This window comes from Periophthalmus magnuspinnatus, chromosome 5 (genome assembly GCF_009829125.3).
Source record: "Periophthalmus magnuspinnatus isolate fPerMag1 chromosome 5, fPerMag1.2.pri, whole genome shotgun sequence".
NCBI lineage: Eukaryota > Metazoa > Chordata > Actinopteri > Gobiiformes > Gobiidae > Periophthalmus > Periophthalmus magnuspinnatus.
This window is the reverse complement of record NC_047130.1, coordinates 9,348,213-9,368,596: the sequence shown is the minus strand read 5'-3', so window position 1 is coordinate 9,368,596 and position 20,384 is coordinate 9,348,213. Positions and strand designations below refer to the sequence as shown.

Below are 20,384 nucleotides of genomic sequence, written 5' to 3'. Positions count from 1 at the left end.
AGATGGTGAGCTGCACCAGATCAGAGTATGGGGAGCACTGATGCTGTGAAATGATGTCAGTACCATGTTTAAAGGCCCATAACAATACAAATAATGTACAATATTTGTTCTTTAAGTTTCAAAAAGTTCCAAAATTGAGAAAACTAGTTTAGGTAGGATCGTATATTTTTTTAAAACTCGTATTACATAAACTTTGTTGACTAAGAACAAAATTATGATTAAATCAGGACTGAATACTTGACTATAAAATCATAACTTTTGACTTTTTGTTGTTGTACTCTTCTCCCCTTGATAACTATTATTGGTCTAATTTTACATTTGGGCAACATTAAAGAGGATATCTTTAGTAATGGTCTGTGTGGTTAAACCTCCAGGGTAATCACTCTCAAGGACTGTAGATAATAGGCTCTTTATGGAGAAAGTATGTGAGGCCAATCAGGCTTTTTGAATTGGAAAAAAATTTTAATGTAATCAGTAGCAGATTTGTTTTGTAATGAAGTACCCTGGGGTAAAATCTGAAAATAATTTGGGTATTAGTGATAGAAACGATTATTTGTTTTTTGCACTGATTGTAGTGTTGTACACGATTAGGGTTAAGATGAAAACCTGGATTGTTTAGTTTCTTGCTAACCTAAAACAACATGATAAAAATGTACAAGAAATTACATTTAAAGGCGCCATATGTAACTGGTGGATTGTCGACCACCTGCTTGCCCCAAGGGATGTTATTGGTTTGTCTGAAATGTTTGCTAGTATGGCATTGAACCAATCTAGCTCCATATCTCCATAGAGGCAAGCAGGTGACGCCAACCTTTTTATTACCCTTTTTCTCTATACAATATGCCTAATTGAATAAATGCCAAATAGATAAGTTTAATAGAACAGTTGAAAAGCAATAATCCATGGAGACAAGCAGGTGGGGGACCGTCCACCAGAAAATATTGTTAATAATGAATAAATCTTAATGGTACACTATCAACCTTGATTTTATGAATAAGAACACACCACTGAGGAGTAGTTTAAATAAGGCTAAACCTGTCATTGCTAGCAAAAAATGGTGGCTATTAACACGAAGTCCTGTGATTGATTTTCAAAACACGGATAAGCACTTCCTGGAGAAAAATGTGGGAAAAATATGTTGATGAAACAAGACACAGGATATTAAACACAATTTAAACCCAAAAACTCACTGTAGCAAATAAAAGACCACAACATGGCAAGACATCAAGACATCTATTTATTAGTATATAAAAATAATTCTAATTAGTTATTTTTGTCCATCAAAAATTTGTATAAATGCTATAACTGTTTTTTTTGTTTTTTTTGTAGGATATTGGCGTCACCGAGGAACCCAGCGCAGACCAAACCGACCTATCAGCGAGCCCTCCTCCTCCTTATGTCCCGCCCCCTCCGCTGTCTCTCTCTGACATCACTGACCAGGCACAGGATAGGCTGGACCAGAGTGATGTTACAGAGAGCCTGACCAATCCCGTGGAGGAGGGGGAGGGACAAGATGGAGGCACAGGGTTCGAGTTTGACAAGAAAGAAGATGAGGAAATGCAGAGAGATCCTGAGAGTAAGGATGTGGATGTTGACCCAGGTATGATAAAGATTAGATGTATTTTATGAATAAACCTTTTGGAAATTCTTCTTATTTTTCAGTTATATGAAAGTTTATAATGTGAATATTAGAAAAGCAACATGTATCTAACATTGTTGGGGGGGGGGGGGGGGGGGTTCATAGTGAGGTATTAAACTTATCTATCTCCTTGAAGACATGGAGCTGACACTGCCGGTCCAAATTCCCATCTGTAGATTCGAGTCCACCAAGAATACATGTTTTAGAATTACATGTAATAGAATTAAAGCAACGTTTATTGCCATACTTTGGAATATTTGTAGCAAAACGACATCTCCACGGAGACAAGCATGTGGAAGACCCTCATCAAATAGTTACTTAGAGCACCTTTAAGATAATGCTTGATCCAGTCAGTTGCAAATACACAACATACAACAGTTCTTCTTCACCAACGAGTCCTAAAGCTAATGATATCAACATTTAGTTCATGTTACCCATATTCAGAAAACCAAAAAAATCAGATTTAAAGAAATATATATATTGTTCGGTTTTAGGTACAGACCCAGACGTGATGATGGACGTATCCAACCCACTTTCCGAGGACCTCCAAGGCACCTACAGCGAAACAGTGGACCCCTTTATGGGCAAGCTGGACCAGGACAGCTCCCTAGCCTGCTCCGAGTCCCTGGGAGAACCCGGAGAAGACGTAGACCAAATCATGCTGTACCAACCCATGGAGACCGGAAACCCCCTCAACGAAGACGTGCTGATGGATAACGCCACGGATGACTTTTTAGAACCAAATCTCAAAGAGGAATGTACAATGCAAAACGCGGAATTAGCCAGTGACGTAGATGCTATTTCAGAAGGCCAAGCAGATCCGGTATCGCTAATGGAAGTTCCAATGTTGCAGCCAGATGAAGAAATTGGAGAAAAGGTGGTTCAAGTCAATGAATCAGACTTGGAAGAAAATTCTGTAGCCAATGCCGCACCAACTAATGGCAAAACTGAAATCAAAAATGAAGTATCCATTGACGAGGATGAAAAAAATAATTTTGAAAGTGAAATCAAGCCAGATCCTACCCTTTTCCAAAACAGTTCAGATTTTTCAAACTTTTTAGCAAATGAAGACGTTGAGAAGAAGCCGCAAGAACTGCCAATCAAAATGGAGGATGCAAAGCAAGAAGACGTATTCACAAGCTACGAGGACGCTGTGGAAACGAAACCGCTAGCATGTTCCATAAAATCCGAAATGTCCACTAAAGTTGAGCAGTTAGACTTTCCGATCAAGGACGAAGACACCAAACCGGAAAATTTGAGTTTGAAACAAGAGAGTGTGGACAGTAAGGCAAACGTATTCCAGTTAGCTTACTCAGATGAAGTTAAGAGTGAAATCAAGCCATTGGAATTGCAATCTTCATTTGCAGATCTCAAGACTGAAGCAAAACCGGAAGATTTGTCAATGTTTGCAGATAATGTTAAATCGGAGATGAAAACTGAGGGGTTGGAGCTGACCGCGTGTCCAGATAGCACTGAGGTGAAAGCCGAAAGCAGGGATGAGGGGTTGGAGATGGTGAAAGGGGAGGCCAAACAGGAGCTACTGGAGGCAGACAGTACAGTGATGACCCCCAGGATGGAGCAGGCTGGAGGGGTGAACGAAGGACCTGAGAACCTGTGCAAGAGTCAAGTGAAAGAAGAGCAACCCAATACTCCAGGTGAGAATTCAAACGGACTAGTAGGGATGGGAGATTTTACTAAAAATGGATAACTAGATGTGTTTTTAAGTAACCTGATAAACCAGGTCCCTAATATAGACAATATACTGTATTCTAATTTAGCATATTGTCAAAACATCTTTTTTGGGGTGGGGTATATCTACATTTCCATATACAGCCCTCCTTTGCTGGGTGTTTGGCTAGAGAGTGCATATTCTTCCTGTGCATAGACTGTCAATAAGTAGACATAGCTGCTGCTGTTTCAAATAGGAAGTGAACATGGGCTAAAATTGACTCCATGAACTCTGGCTCCTATTCATTATGTATTGAAAAATCAGGGCCCTTCTCTCTGTAACCACTGCCCTCAGGTTTCAAATTTCGGTCTTAAAATGTTCGTATTGACCCGCTCCACATGATCCTGGTGTTTTTATTTTGCTATTTTGTCCATAAATAAATATGAACAATAATACCAGACCGATCAGGTGATTTATTTTGCCAGCTCCAGCTTACCTTAGCGGTTGTTTTGAGGGACAGCTATCCTGACTTGTTGCTAAGCATGCACCCCCTGCCAAACCACTGGTGTGGGGAGAAATGGATGAGTACCTTCCACAGCCTTGATCCTGATTGGCTCTTTGGTTGCTATGAAAAGCACACTCGGAATATGGAAGTTGGCTCAATTGGCATCACTTGGCTGGAACCAAACATATAGCACCCCTACATCTACTTTTATATACAGTCTATGTTTTTGTGTGCTCTATGGGGTCATGTGTCTTAATAGGTTTAATGAAAACTCTTGAGTTGTTGAGGAGAATGTTTGGAAGGAGTCTGTTGACAGGTTGGCTCAGTTACATTGAAAGGCAAGTCAAAATTTACAGTTGACCTGTTTTGATAATGCTATGAGGTATTAGTACTAGCATTAGCAAGAAACCACTGCCACTATTTTTGATTTCTATTTTGATCTTTCTTTGAGGAAATTATTTTAAAATAGCCCCCAAAATAGTATATTTATTTCACTGTCTAGGAGAAGTGATGAAATATATTTTTTGGAGTGTAAGGTATATTGAAGACTTTTTTTTTTTTTTTTGCTAGCAGTTATAATTTTCCTACTCAGTTATCCTCCATTCATATGATAATATTACGGCATAAATTGTCACAATTAATGATAAAATTGACATCACATCTAATCATGAATTAGATACTTCACATCCACATCACATATTCTAATGTGATGTGACCTGATCAAATATACTCTGTTTCTCCTTTAGCCCCTGTGCTGGAGGGCTACAGTGGCAGCCCCCGCTTTGCCACCCCCATGTCCATGTGTGACATCCCAGACGGCCTGCACGACTCCAGGGAGAGAGAGCCCACCATCGCCCAGCTGCTCCAGGAGAAAGCGCTCTACTCCTTCTCCGAGTGGCCCAAGGTATGCCCTGTCTATGCTCACTTAGACAGAAAGAAGAAAGAAACTTTATAAGATGAATACAAATAAAATACTTTTATTGAGACTATATAGATTTCCATTTTTATTAAACCATAATTCACCAAAATTTTAAAAAGTACAAAAAACTGTGCAAGTTTTTTAGTAAATTCATAAATATAATTATGTGAACTATGTTTTTAGTGAAATGAGTGTAACCTGTCATATGTACTTTAATTTCCCAGTGCCAACTCTTCTCAACATACTATTGAATTTGACTAAAACATTTAATCCTGTTAAATTAGTGTCCAACCTATAGGAACTTTTATTGTGCACCATCATATTTTAATGTTGTAAATCGAAAGTTAAGAATGTAACTATGGTTCTATGATTCCCAGATTCCCGTTGAGTAGGGATGAAATGAAACTCAAATTATTGCAAGTAACTTTTAGTGTCAAGAAAGATATTATGGGCTGTATCTTGCCCCTGGTCTTAACAGAGCAATAGCATTGACGAGGGGGCGTGTCCAGATTGGACTCCAGCTACCTATCTATGATGTTAACCCTGGCAGAAAGAAGCTGTACCTGACCGCTGGTGGCTGATTTGACACAGTACAAGTAGATATATGGTGATGGCATCTGAACCAATCTGTGACTGCTGTGGCATTTAAAATCCTGCAGGAAAAAAGAGACAGAAAAAATTATATATGGGAACAATGAAACAGCCTCAAAGTACCAGTAGCACTAGTAGCAGCACCAGGATTCATATTTTGGATGGGCCATGACAGTATGGCTGGGCATTTGTTCCGAACACTCCATGCACATGTGTGCCACTCTCATGTATGTGAGACGTGTGTCTCCTCCACTTTGTTCTGTGCCCTTGGCTGTTAATCAAAGCACGGGCTGATCCAGTGCACTGTCCTCATCTGTGAGAGGTTCAGCCCCTCCCTGTGCAGAGTTGTCTACGGTTCTGATGGTAGCCATCTACTTTCAACTAACTTTATCAACTAAACAATGCAGCACAATGGGAATAATTTAGTCACGATACGAAATGGAGTTGATGACAGAAAAAACACGAGAATGTCAGGAAATCTGACATTGCAGCATTAGAACAGCAGGGTAAGAATACACACTTTAGGATAATGGTGTATACAGCCTCATGTGAATAAGCAGCTTTTATAGATCCAGATCAAACCAAACCGTAGAGCAGCACTGAGTCAATACAGGGAGCGGGCGAGGGGCTGTGCTCTGCTGCCGGAGGGCAAGTGGTTCTTGCTATGGCATATGAATCAGCGAAGGGAGGAAATTTTAAGTTATGCTATAGTTATTAATATTTGCATAATTTCTGTTGTATCCTTTGTTATTTCGTTTTCTTAGAATTAAATGTACAAACCACCGTATTGCACTTCATTTTCTGTAGCCGGAGACAGCTGCAATTTGTGGTTCTACGTGTGTGCACCACGTGGACACACATTTGGCACTATTCCTGCCCTTGAATGTTAGCCATTTATCATTCTAATACATTTCCAAATAAAAGAAGGGTTTTTATGTGTTGAGTATATTTTTGACACATTATGTTTTTCAGTGGACTAGTTTGATATTTATTTTAACAATTCTGGCAACTCAATGAATGCACCACAACCTTAATTTGCTCCAATCCACTTGATGTTTTGGCACGGCACGCCTCTTGTTTAGAACTCCACACCCCATGTTCTCAGCAGTAGCGCTGACACTATCTGCCAGCAGATTGTCTCGCTAACGCTACTGCTCCGCTAAGATCGGAGGGGCGAGATACGGCCCTTAGAGTCTAGAGCTAGACCCACAGTTAGGGATACAGTCAGTACATTTACATGCACGCCAAACTTAATCTATTTTTCATGGGAGTCCTGGCCAAGGGCAGCAATGTACCTTTTGTATGTTCACTTTACAGGACCGTGTGATCATAAACCGCCTGGACTCTATCTGCCATGCCATCCTCAAGGGCAAATGGCCCTCCTCCAATGAACAGTATGACTCTCCCGGGGTGCTAGCCGCTAACTCTTGCCTGGCTAACAGCTTGGCTCAGCACCATCAGCAGCAGCAGAGGGCCGGGTTCCTGTCCACCACTCCAGTCTCTGTACCAGGACAGTCCCGGGTCCAACCACCACCTGCAGGACTCAGCTTCCCCCTGCCCCCTCCCCTCACCAGGCTGCCTAAGGTGAGAGTCCACTAACAAGATTTTTTTTTTTCTAATAGAATCAATACGTTTTTCAATATGTCCCACTAAGGCATCCCACTGCCTCATGTTGTAGGGGTCAAAAAGTGGTGTTGACTTTGAAGAGTTCAGTTCAGTTGACTGAAGTATGCTTTTAGTTGACTTAAGTATGCTTTTAGTTTACAGTGATTAGCGGTAACTTTGAGTCCACTTCCCTTTATTATATCCTGCTTTGTATGCAGCCCCATATGCAGCCATCTGGAATGCACTGCGTTTTAGGATTTACTACTCCTCAGCAATTTGGCAATTACTTACATAGGACCCGTATCCTGTATTATTCATGCTTTTTACGCTACTATGGACACCTTTTGCTATAATTTATTCACTGTGGTAGCTATGGCTGCATTATTTTTGGAAAAAATGTAATTGTGATGTTTAAAAGGTAGAACTGTGCATATTGTAAACAACTCTGAGCATTGAGAGACTGAAATATGAGCTAAATGTGCAATAAGATTTTATATAAAAAGACAGGATATTTTGTTCTTAGTAGAGGACATTTTAGTATGTAAAACCCTAATGTCAACCTGTCTAAGCTGCTTATAGGAGGCAATTTGAGATTTGACATGATCAGAACAAATGGAAAGGTGTATGTGTGATCACTGAAAAGATTTAAAAGCTCAAAATGGGTCAAAACAGAAAGTAACAGCTGCTTAAAATCCTCCACCTGATCTGTGTTTACTTCACCCATCGTAGTTTGTTGTATTTTGACAAACACAGTGACTATGGTAAGGTGCACATCTTTACACATTGTACCCTGCTTTCATCATTGTGTTGTTGCTTAATGTAAAGTTTTTTGTCTCTGCAATGTGTATTGTTAAGAATATGAATGTTTAGAACAGGCCTGGGTGGGTAAAATATTAGTTGGACTTGATAAAACAAGTTCGTAGCTCACACGCTGGATGTAAAATGAACAAGAATACACTGAAATTCATGCAGGTACTGAATTATTGGCACTATTAGATTTGATTAAAAATAATATACTTTTATGCTTGTTTATTTTTCGCAAATTTTATGTTGCCTATTAGCCTCTATGGAGATGTTATTGCTTTGCCAGGAATGTTCCACAGAATGGCATTAAACAGATGTAACATTTATGTTATTACGGGTGTATATATAGAAAAAAACTTTGAAAAACATGCAATCCTCCCCACATTAACCTGGCCTGGTGACCCCCCCCCCTCCCAGCTTCATGTAGAATAGAAGTTTAATGCTATACTGTCAAATATTTTAAGCAACGCAATAACGTCTCCATGGAAACAAAGGTGACACCAGAAAAGTTAACGCACATTTAAATTGAATGATTAATTCATTAGAGGATCATTTCATTATAAGAGGACTAGCATTATTCTCAGTTTTGCCCAGGCCTGCTTGCAGCTGCTTGTATGCGTCCTGTTGTTGTCCGTGTGTGTCTAACAGTGCTGCATCTCTCTCCCACCCATCCCTGTGTCTGTCGCCTGGTGCAGTTTGTGTCGCGGGGCGGGGCAGTCGGGAGGGGCGGAGCTTGGCGCCTCACCTCGTTGCCTCTGTTGCAGGAGAGGCTGGTGGCTCCTCCCTATCTGCCCGAGCTCAAGCGAGGGGGAGGGCGCCGGCCCTTTGACTATGAAGCCGCCGCTAAAGCCCTAACTGGTAAGATGACGCCCAGCTCCACCAATGAGAAGGCAGCAAGTATAGTAGCTCCGCCCACGCACCGTACACCGCCAATGTTGATCAACGGCTGGCAGGAGACGGCCATGGACTTGACCAAGCCCTCAGGAGGTGACCAGGAAGAGGGAGGAGGTGCCAAAAAGCTAGCTCCACCCCCCATCTCTGCACCATTGCCAGGACTGGACATGGCGGGCATCTTGCAGGCCGGCCTTATTCACCCAGTTACAGGGCAGATAGTGAACGGCAGCCTGCGCTCTGATGACGCTCTGAGGAGGAGGAGGGGCAGGAGGAGGAACGTGGAGGCGCTGTACTCTGAGTTCACCAAAGGCAGAGGGCTGACACCTGAGGCACAGGTGAGTACAGGGGAACATCAGCTCTGTGTGCACTCTGTTTATCCATATACCATTACATTACATCATGTCTGTACAAGCTAAGATCTACGGCTGTGCTTCTTAAACTCTGGTATGTGGTTGCCTATATGGTTTGCCTTTTTTAAATTAGAGACTGGTTTCTGGTTTCCTATATTAAAGATGCTCATCCCAGATTAAACTTGGCTTAGTGCTTTTGCAGTATCCAAAGATTCAAAACTTTTAAAATATATTGTAGGAAAAACACCTTGTCCTTTTGCTTGTTGGATTAATAAAAAAGCATAGGAAACTACCCTGACCATAATCATTTGCTGTGTTAGTGCAGTCATGACTGCTCCTCAGGGTATTAAAAGTAGAATTACTACAAAACTGTTTGCCTCTCAAAATTTCCTAACAAGTAGAATGTAGAAAAAAGTAGCTCGAAGAGAAGAGTCATGACCCTGCAGTTCTAACAAAGAAGTTTATTTACCATCAGTACAAGACCCAGGACCCAGAGACATGAACCCTCAAGACACTGTGAAGGTGTTAAGTTCGAAAAGTTCAATTCACTGAAGTATGCTTTTAGTCCATTTAATAGCATTGAAACCACCTTCGTTTGATATAAAACTATTTTTATGATAACTTTCTTTGAAAGCAGCCCCATATCCAACAGTCAAAAATGCACTGCATCCTAACATTTACAGCTTGTCAGCAAATCGTTAATTTTGGCATACATAGAGGCCCTATATCTTGTATTCTTCATCCTATAGACACCTTAGCCGTTGGCATAGAAATACAATGAATATGGAAATTGAAGTCTAGTCCAGTCCAGTCTGGGTTTAGCTGTAGGGAGTATTATACCTCCGATGATGTAAGCTAAGGTAACAGGGACTGAGCTCGCAGTGTGGGGCTGGCACAGCACAGAAATGCAATGTTAATATTAAAATTAATATTAACATAGATTTCATTAAATAATTTATTTACGCCAATGGCTGCAGGTATAAAGGAAGGTATTTAAGGTAATTAAGGCCTTAGTGGTGTTTCTACTTTTTCTTTAGATTGATCCAATAGGTCCCTTTTTTTCAGTACAGTACAGTGCCTCAAGAGAATTTTTTTCCTACTTGACAAAATACTGTGAAAATCCTCTCAGATTTATGTTTTTGCTTCCATGTCTTGTTTATCTCCCCAGGCTCGCGTTGAGGCTATCAGCCACTCCACTGTCTCTTCCTCCACCTCCTCTCCCTCCCCCTCCCCGTCGGACCGCCCCCCTGGCCCACCCACGCCCTCTTCCTCCTCCACCCCGACCCCGCCCACTCAGACCCCCCCACAGCCTGAGATTGTGGCCATTGACCGGGAGGCAGCAAGCAAAGGCCTCATTGAGTGGCTCAGGCAGAATCCTGGATACAGCATGGATCTGCCTGCTTTCGCCCATGTGAGTCTGAATGTTTATATTATATCGAGACTCAAAATAATTAAGCCTGGACTTCAAACTTTTTTTTAAATTAAACTTGTGGCAAATTGATTTTTTACTGAAAAACTAAAATGAGGTAAAATAAAGATAACTTTTATTTGTACTACAAGGGGAAAACAAAACAAAAAAAATGAATAGAAATAGACTTAAATCTAATAACTTAACAATTATATTAGAACATAGTTAAGTTACAATACAAAACGCATAAAAATAATGAACTGTAACACTTTGTAAGTATAGTAAAACAAGGCTACAAGACTATTATTTCACTAGTAAGAACCATGCCACAAAAATGGTATACAATAAAGATATTTATGAATAGATGATTATATGAATAGTTGTAAAGGCTGGATAGAGACTCAGGATGGAGCCTCTCTCTCAGGTGGTTAGCTCAGCTGATTCAAGACCCCCCTCTGTCGATGGTGAGGTCTTTGGGCTGAAAGATGAACAAGAGACATGGGGTGAAGACGGGGTGGGACGAAGGGGTCGAGAGAGTCCAGAAAGTGTTGCTTGTTTAACTAGGGCTTCTGGGTAATTAGAGGTGTGGTTTAGGTGAGATGTGGTTCGCTGGAGGAGAGCAGGAGGAGGCAGAGGCGTGGTCCTGCTCCTGAGTCTCAGTTAATCATATTAACTTCATGTAAAATAATTGGCTAGAACTAAACAATACAAAGGTGGAAATCAGCATTTAGAACAAATGCTTTTTTGTGACATTGGAAACATTTCTCATTCGCATTACTACAAGATAGAAATTCTGAATTTCAGCACCAAATGGAAAATCAAAAGTCTACACAAGAAAATAGAAAGAACACACAAGCTAAAAGTACATCTGTTAAAATATGTCCACTTCTTGTGTGTTGTAGACTCCAGGAGCCAGTGTGCTGCATGGTTTTATAGAGCGTCCCAAACAGAGGAGGCACCGCTGCAAAGACCCCACCAAGCTGGACGTGAACTCTCTGACTGGAGAGGAGAGGGTCCCTGTGGTGCACCGTGGCACCGGACGCAGGGTAAAACAATATAAAGTTAGTTTACAAGTACTATCATAGGTTGTATTTGTCATATTAACCCAGTGTCCTATGTAATGTTGTGCCTCCACAGCTAGGGGGTGCTATGGCTCCAGCGATAAAGGAGCTGTCCCGGTGGCTGGATGCTAACTCTGAATACTTTGTGGCTCCGGACTGGGCAGATGTGGTCAAACATTCTGTGAGTACAACTCACAACAGAGGAATTCCTGTCACTTTTTTCACTTTTTCAGTTTTAACCTCACTTGAATTTGTCTTCATGACGTATCGGAAGTTTCTGCACTGCCCGACATAAACCACTCTTTGGCAGCTTGAGCCTGCTGAATCTTGGCATTGTCATGTTGAAATAGTGCTGGGAGATATGGAAATAAAAATTGAATTATGATCTGTTAATTTTTTTTTTTTTCTGTCTAATGCTTCTCAAGCATTTTTTCCATCCACATCTCCTATTGGTCAGGCTTTGTGTGAGTGACAGATGGATTTAACCATTTATAGTGAAGTGTGGCCTTTTTGGTGAAGAAGATGAGATCATAATAAAATCAAAAGTGTGACCTGGCGCCAATGGAATGTGCTAAACATGAATTATTCTAAAAAAAAAAAATACCTATTTGCTTAGTTTATTTTTTTTTTCATTTCAGTATATATGTATATTTTTTTTCCTGTCAATAGTTCAAACTGAACTATATGGCAGTGGTCTAAAAAATATCTTAACCAAAATCCTTACTGCAGTACTTGTATTTGTAGTGTTGCTAGTATATGAAGTTGTAGGTTTTGAAGTAGTAGTATTTGTTGAAGTAGTAGTGCAGCAGTAAGTACTTATTGAACATTACAGCATCATGTAAACACAACCTCTTGTGGCCTTCACAGGGATATCTACCTGAAGGGAAGTTCTCCCGCATCCTGACTGAACCAGTGAACCGGGACGCAGCCAGACGCCGTGGTCGTCGTCCCCGCAGTGAGATGCCCAAGCCCCTGCTCTCTGTATCGGACGCCTCACCTACCACTCTGGGCCCCCCTATATTCATGAACGGAGGGCTTATCGGCAGTGTGGACACTATGGTGGCTATGCAAAATCTGCGCGGAGCTGCTATCCCCGGGTTACCTATATCGGGCATCATGGCAGCTGGCTTTCCTCATGGCTTCCCTGGGACTTCTTCATCACCAGAAGATGCTAAAAATGGCCTGAGCATGCTACCAATGATGCTACACGGTATACCACATGGCGCCGCTATACCGCAACATGCTATGCTAAGTGTTGGTATGATGGCACACGCTCCTCCGCCACCTAAAGCTGCTCAGTCTGAATCAGCTAGCCCTACTTCTTCGACTACAGAGAAGGAATCGTCTTCAGGTGCGGCTGAAAAGGATACAAGCAAAGATGAATCTGGAGAAGGAAGTCTAAAAGCTACAACAACCACAGCAGCAGCAATAGTGGAGCAAGCCGCAATTATCACCTCTACCAGTAGGGGGCATATCGGAGCAGCGCACATCGGAACAAGCGCAAGTAGCCATCTTACGTTTAACCCTTTCTTAATACCGGGAATGTCGCACGGTTTGCTGTACCCGCACATGTTCCTTCCGCACGGGGGCATCATGGCACTACCAGCTATGCCCCCCGGAGCGGTGGACGGGTCCCCGGGAAGCCCAAAAAGGAGGCGCAAGAAAGAGGAGGAGAAAGGAGACGAAGGAAAGGAACTCAAAGCCGACGCTAGCTCACAGCCGGTTAGCCAGACGCCGCCTCCTGCTAGCTCCTCTGCGAAAGACGCAAGTGAAAGTATTGAAACGCAGGGGGCAACAGAGAGTCAAGACTCGCAAGAGCGCACAGAGGAGGCAACATCGGAAGAAGAGAGAAGGCAGGAAGTGGTAGAGGACCAGAGACAAGCAAACGGAGAGGAAGGCTAAAAATATCCAATCTACTTTCTTGTAAAATTTGTGCCGTGTCTGTCAGTTAATGTCCATGTAAAGATTTTTTCAATATGGCAGTTCAACAATGATAATGTCTTACTCGGTCATGTTTATAAAGCCACCTCTCTCACCACTTCTTCTCCTTGTATACAGATACTAGTGCAAGAGACAGAAATACAACATCAGTGTATTCTTTCCATTCTGCATCAACAAAATCAGATCAGGACAGAAGGAAAATACTGCGACCAAGATGGCGGCAGTGACATAAACATTGTACTCTAAGTGAACTCTTGTTTATTGGACTTAAAGGACTTATGAAAACACATTTCACCACATCATGGGATTTTTTTTTTTACTTTATCAGTACATTTATTTGATTTCCTGGCACACTCCAATGTTCCAACCAAGTGCAATGTCGCATACTGAGGAGAAGGCAGAACCAGCATTCCTATAAAGACTGTGGAATATATTGTTAGCTAATGTTATTGGTGAAAATGATGAAAACTCAAAGTGCATTGTAAACCGTGTATGTTGTCCCTATTTGCAGTAATCTTGACTTGTCAAAACACAGCAAGATATTTGAAAAGTAATGATCTATTAAGTAATATTTAAGGTATAATATGTGTTGTCTTCAGTAAATGTCATTTTTCTCAACTTAAAACCAGCAACATTTATAAGCTCTAACCCCCGTCTTATTCATATTATAACAGTGACTTAAAGATACATATAAATTCTCCATTACAACTTGTTGCACATGTTATTGCTGCGTACATCACATTAATTAAAGAGGGGGTATTATCCAAAGCAACTTTTTTGAGTTTTCTACCATGTTATAACGTTGTTGTTCTCTCCTCAAAAACATGCCTGGAGTGGTGTTATATGTGATCCATGCATGTTTAAGTAATCTAGCAATCTTTTCCAGGCCCTATTCAAACCCTCCTTATGGTTTGCAATACGATTCAATCCAATGCTCAGCAAACAAGCCTACATCACCCATGCTCCCACACATCAATTTTCCATAAACATACTAAAGCAGGATGCAAAACAATACACTACAACTTCACAAACCTGGTGCGATGTGCAGTAGTTTTATTTGCGAAATGCACACTGATTGTATCGCGATAGTGCTCTGAAGTGGCAGTGATTTAGCGTAGAGAGCAAAGGGATGGAAGGGTCAAAAACTTATTAAACAGGTTAATATGTTGTTTTTGGTGAATAAAGCATTTGACATGGGGACCTAAATAGAAGTGTAATACCCCCATAGAAGTGTAATACCCCCTCTTTGAACATATTGTAAATTGACACTTCTATTATGTACTTTTGTTAAGCTAAAAATTGAAGTCCGAATATCATTTACTGAAGACAAAACATTAACCGTCCAAGTACCTTACTATTACTGAGCTAATATTTCATCTTTTAGCTAGATAGTATTAGTTAGCTTCACCAAAACATATAACGCCTTTTACTTATTTGAATTGGTTATGGTAAGGCAGTAATTACCATAAGAACAAGACTGATCATGTACCAACTGTTCTTTCCTGTTTGCTTTCAGTAATTTGGAGCAAAGAACAATCGTGAGATTAATTAAACATTTGAATCATGTTTTTAGTTTTTAGATTAAGACACAGTCACTTTGCTAATAGAAAATACAAAGATTTTAAAGTGTCGGTTTCTCCACCAGATGGCAGTATATGGCAGAGTTCAGGCTGTCTGACTTTATCCAGTATTTGCCCTTGAGTTTAAAATGGCCCCTTAAAAATTTCTGCACAATGTCTGCAACTTGTAGCATCAAAGTCCCTTTTAGCATAGCGCTGTCCTGTGCACTTTTCATTGTACTAAGTATGTCTATATGTGTTACTATTTGAAAGGGAAAAGGCCAGGAAGAGGAGGGATCCACATTTGGACTGAGTGCCTCATATTGTCTCATTACTTTACATCGACTGTCACGCTACAACTTTAAAATGTGTAAATCTGTCGCTGTAAATTGCTATTTTTATTTGGCATCGTATATAATTTCTCTTTTTTGCCTTTATTCTTCAGTGGGGGGGAAATACTTGACTTACCTTACATTACTGTGCAAAAGTAGGTGTCAAAAAAGTCACACTATCTTGTAATGGTCAAACTCTGTATCAAGTAATCAATTTCGGGGTAAATGCTTATTTTCTTTAGCCACTGAAGTGTTAAGAAAATCATACAAATACACAAAAAATTACTCATCTTATTCATCGCTAGTAATTAGAAGTAATGCGTTACTTCAGCCTATTTTAAAAAGACATTTGGATACCTTCACACTGATGATGATGATGATGATTTAAGTTATTTTGTTTAATTTAATATGTCAAACTTTCACTTTCCCGAAGAACGGTTGGATTATTTTTTTTTTTACGTTTGTTTCTCTCTGCTGGCAACTGTAAGAACTAAAACATGCTTAAATGGCTAATTAGCAAATGTCTTTAGTGCATAGCAACATCAAGCTCGGGATGTAATGTCATAAAAAGACCGTTACCATGGAAACCCACCATGTTTCCAGCTGTAGTGCAAAATACGCTGAACTAAAATGACATAAAAAAGCGTAAATGAAAGTGTAGTGGAACAACCCGATAAACCCGCTGCGTCACTACTGGTAAAAAAACTGAAACTAAGCAACTAACGATTACCTCCTGATGTTTTTAAGCTAACACACTAGCATAGCATTAGCATACAAAGCATTTCCACTCCGATATATTACTTTTGCACAGTATTGTACAATGAGGAGCTACTTGTTGTATCAAAGACAATGTACTGTACATTGATGCAAGTTGTATCATCTTTGCATCATTTGTTTATAACAGGGTGAACCGTGGGGGTAAAAATAATGGACTTTTCATGTTTGCTAACTGAAACTTTATTTTTGCACAGCGTCTTGATTGTGAATGTTTTTGGGTTCATATATCATGTGGGATGGTGTGACCTTGCATGCGCATACTTTTTTTTTTATTTCAGTCTCGTCCTCACATGATAAAAACAAAATGTTGCCTTGTTACAGACATAGACAGAACAAAATGGTGGACCAAAGGATCGGATTAAAAAGCGTATAACTACTATTGTAAATTATGTTGTGTATTATTGATGTCCATATGCTTTAGAAACATATTTGTGGCAACCTTTTTTTTTGACTGAAAAATTGCACTTCAATAATGTATAATGCAATTTTTAATATGCAAAATAACCATGAGAAAAAATTATAAATAGGCCTTTTTACGGTCAGCACCTTTTAACATATAGCCTCATTCTTCTATTCAGCTTCTGTTTAGAATAACTATCTAGGAATTGGCTTTATAAATGTGTTTTCGTTCCCCTAATAATTATCAGAATTAAAGGTGGAGTACGTAGCTTTTCTAACGAAGAATACACCAGTTGCTTGTCTCCATGGAGATGTTATCGCTTTGCTATCGCTTGGTATGTTCCACAGTATATCATTAAACATATTTATCTTATGTTTAGTTCATTACGGGTGTTAGAATTGCTCAAAAACACCTCGGAAAAAATGATTTCTTACTGTGAGCTGTGTCGCCTATCCACAGTTCTGACTTGTGACGTTACGTGGCGGCATCCCTACATTGTTTTCATGGTGATTAATGCCATACTATTGAACATTCGAGGCAAAGCAGTAAACTCTCCATGGCGACAAGCAGGTGACGGACACAAAAACTACGCAGTGAACCTTTGACGTTTTCATTTTATTAATCTTGCGTTGGTTTTTTATGGCCTTCCCAGTCCGTTGGTCCACTATTGGTTCTACTGTCTATGTTCTTGAATGTGTGGCTGCATTTAATTTATTTTATACTTATCTGTTGCTTTCACCAAATATGCCATTTTTGTTCTTTTCTGGTATTCATATTATTCAAAGTTAATGCCTTATTTAGCTCATATGTTTTGTATAGTGGCTCTGTTACATGTCCATATATTGCTACATTTATGTCTCGTATTCGTAATGTGTGTTGTCTTAAAGAAGCTAAACCGCAGAAATGCTAAGGTACCACCACTGTCCCGATCGAGTCAATCATTTCCCCTAAAAGCACAAACAGTTAGAAATAGCTGTTCTTATCAGTGCCTCGAAAATCTAGCCTATGTATTTTGTTTGTATTAGGCTTCAATTCAACTCTGCCAGTGTCAATGGACCATTCATGTAGGAGTGTTAGTCTGTGTTTACCAAAAATCCAAATTTCAGGTCAGTATTTGAAGCGACTATTTTGGTCATGATATCATCGCAGTGTTTTCTGTTATCTCGAGTTGTCTAGCAATGCCATAAGTAGTCGAAATAAACACATAGACTCTTGTCAGTGGTTGAAAGTAACAAAGTAAAGGTGTTCCGCATAGGGAAATGTTGAATGTTTGTGTAAATACATGTTAAAATATCTTCAAAATTCCTACACAAACCCTCGTTTCCCCTGCCATTAAAATTGTTCAAATTTTCAACATCCAACCGTATAAATGTTATCATGACCAAAATGAATCTCGTTAAAAAATACTGGTCTGACTGCAGGGCAAAACTATATCTATCCTCACTATAAATCATGTTAATTCGGAATAATAATCAGGATTTGCGTAGTTTTGACTAAGCAAGATTTAATTACACTGGTTTCAAGTCGTTTCTGACCGATTACACGTTAATTTAGCTCAACTTGTGATTTTCTTAGCCCGTTGAAACATGTCCGTCAGAAACATTTTGAAACACGCTAAATAAATCATCAAGTAAATCTTAAAACTACTCAAATTAGGATTAATATTCTGAATTCAAGTCATTTTAACTCATTTTAACGGTGTACCTCATGAGGCTCTGAATTTGCAGCTGATAATGGTCCATTGATAGAATTGCGAAGGCAGTTTTCCAGTGCCACAGTAACTCCCTCATTCCGTGTACTTTTTCTCTGTTCTGGCTTGTTGTGTTGGAGGTGGTGACCGGCACTGTCCAGCTGTGGTCATCGCACCTTTGGCTCCCAGTGTGGTCCATGTTTTCTGCAGTGTGTGACAGCAGATGTTCTGGAGATGTTCCGATGGTCACCTGGACATGGTGTAAACTCATTCATGATGTATTTATTGTACAGCGGTTGTCTCACAGTGTTGTCCTGACTGATAAAGGCTGGCTTTGTTACTCCTCAAGACAAACGCATTTGGTTCACTCTGACTCTGTGTGTTTTTTTTTTCTCGCACAAACCATAATACATATTTAATTCATCGACCACAAGACTGCTCAGCGTTCAATAGCAGGCACGCATTCTTCATTTAAACAAACCAGAAATAGTCTATGGAAAAACAAGGTAATATATACAGAATGTTCGTACTGGAAATGGAGAGGTTGTTTTGACAAAGGAGGAGATACCAGCTTTGCTATAATGTTTGTTTGTCTAAGGGGGTATCCCATAAACCTTTGCGATGTGATGTCATAATTTATTGTTAGCAACTGTGAAAAGCACTATTTATACATTAACCCTATTGTGGAGGATGCTATCGTCGCAGATAGAGCGCGGTTGTGGACTTTCCATTACTGTAACTCCGCAACCAATTGTGCGATCATATAAATTCAAACAGCATCTCAAAGCAGAGACATGGGGATCTTTAAATATTTTACTGTCATTACGGAAATCTGCCTCCTTTGTCCCTCGAAGATGACGAAACAGAGCGCAGGTGCCGCAGAGATTTTCCCAGTTTCCCATAGAGGTAGTTACATTCTGGTACTTCCTTAAACATGATTTTTATGGCTAAAAGAAGAATAAAAGTCTCGGCGGCCTATACTGGTCTATAGTGTGCTCAGTCCTCAAAGGGTAAAAAAAAAATTTACACCTACGTTTAATTAGCATCACTATGTTTCTAACACTCTCGTTCATGTCTCAAAACTAGCACTAGTCCCAGGTTCAATTCCTAGCCTTTTCGTGGCCTTTCTTTGTCAGTTTGAAGTTAACTTGTTCACATTCCTTTGGGTACTCTTTGTCCCTCTATTAGCGCAGCAGGATAATTTTTTCAGCTTAACTCACGATTCGAAAATGGGTCCCTGAAGACTGCGGTTTGAGCAAAGTTTGTCTTCTCGCAGTACAGATATATTTAATAAGCAGCTTTTGAGGCTGTGTACCATGTCTGCATGTAATGGGAAAGCTTTTTACTATCTGATAATCGGAAGGAATTGTTAGCATGCTAGTAGTTAGCTTTACCGTGATGCATAATTCTCCACTGGGCTTTGAGAGTTGTGAAAAGTATTTACAAACTGATCCCAGTGAATAATTGGGACGTTATAAGTGAGGAAAAACTTTTGACCATTATAAACCCGCTTAAAATGGACTAGTTCTGTTTTTCACAGTTTTAAGACGGTAAAGGTCAAAAGCTGGACATGAAAGTCTTTGGGCGTAACTGCATTGACAGGTGAGCTTTAGCGGGTAAATGTATCCAATTCTGAAATGAGAAGAAATTAAAACAAATAAAAATATCTCTAAAATGATCAAATTAAATTCAAGTCTAGGCCCTTTTGTCCTTGTCTCTGATCTGGCTCAATCTGCTTGTGATTGTGTGTTCTGTGGTGATGACAGTACAACACAAACAGCCTGGATCACATGTTACAGTTGCTTTTAAAGTTCAGACCATTCCTGGTTTAACACTGATGTTTTTTGGCTGAGTCTGAGCACAAACCCGTCTGATTTCCACGCTCCAGTTCTTTCAACTTCTACTGATAAAGATCGGTTTGATAAGAACACTGAGTAAGGGAACAGAGGACACGGTTTAAACTGTACCAAGGCATCTTCAGAGTTGACATGTTCCAGACTAGTGTCAACTGCCATTGTCTCTATTTTCTCTGCAAACCATCACAGACCTTACACGAAGTCTCATGGATAGGCCCAAGAAACAAGACGTATTTCAGTATTTAACTCCCGTATTTTTATTTATTGAATTTTATACATCTAGAACTTTTTTTAAATGATCACATCTAATATTTTGGACAAGATAAGTCTAGAAACTCTTCTCTGCGATCCAAAATACACACTTTTTCATAACTTACTGTGGAT

The 20,384-nt window shown here is 40.0% G+C and overlaps 1 protein-coding gene across 2 annotated transcripts in view; it reads left to right on the top strand.

The window, feature by feature from the left end:
• Window positions 1–14,058, top strand: part of chd6 (chromodomain helicase DNA binding protein 6) — a 117,834-nt gene extending 103,776 nt beyond the window's left edge. The window contains exons 37-45 of one of the 2 annotated variants that reach the window (XM_055222157.1): window positions 1,330–1,600; window positions 2,134–3,294; window positions 4,560–4,717; window positions 6,641–6,907; window positions 8,497–8,961; window positions 10,145–10,387; window positions 11,287–11,430; window positions 11,522–11,626; window positions 12,313–14,058. In XM_055222157.1, the coding sequence (XP_055078132.1) occupies window positions 1,330–1,600; window positions 2,134–3,294; window positions 4,560–4,717; window positions 6,641–6,907; window positions 8,497–8,961; window positions 10,145–10,387; window positions 11,287–11,430; window positions 11,522–11,626; window positions 12,313–13,347 (3,849 nt within the window). In that variant the 3' untranslated portion in view covers window positions 13,348–14,058. Of the gene's footprint in view, window positions 1–1,329; window positions 1,601–2,133; window positions 3,295–4,559; window positions 4,718–6,640; window positions 6,908–8,427; window positions 8,962–10,144; window positions 10,388–11,286; window positions 11,431–11,521; window positions 11,627–12,312 lie in introns of both variants that reach the window. The other variant, XM_033966101.2, reaches the window with a different exon arrangement.
• Window positions 14,059–20,384: the final 6,326 nt, after the last annotated feature.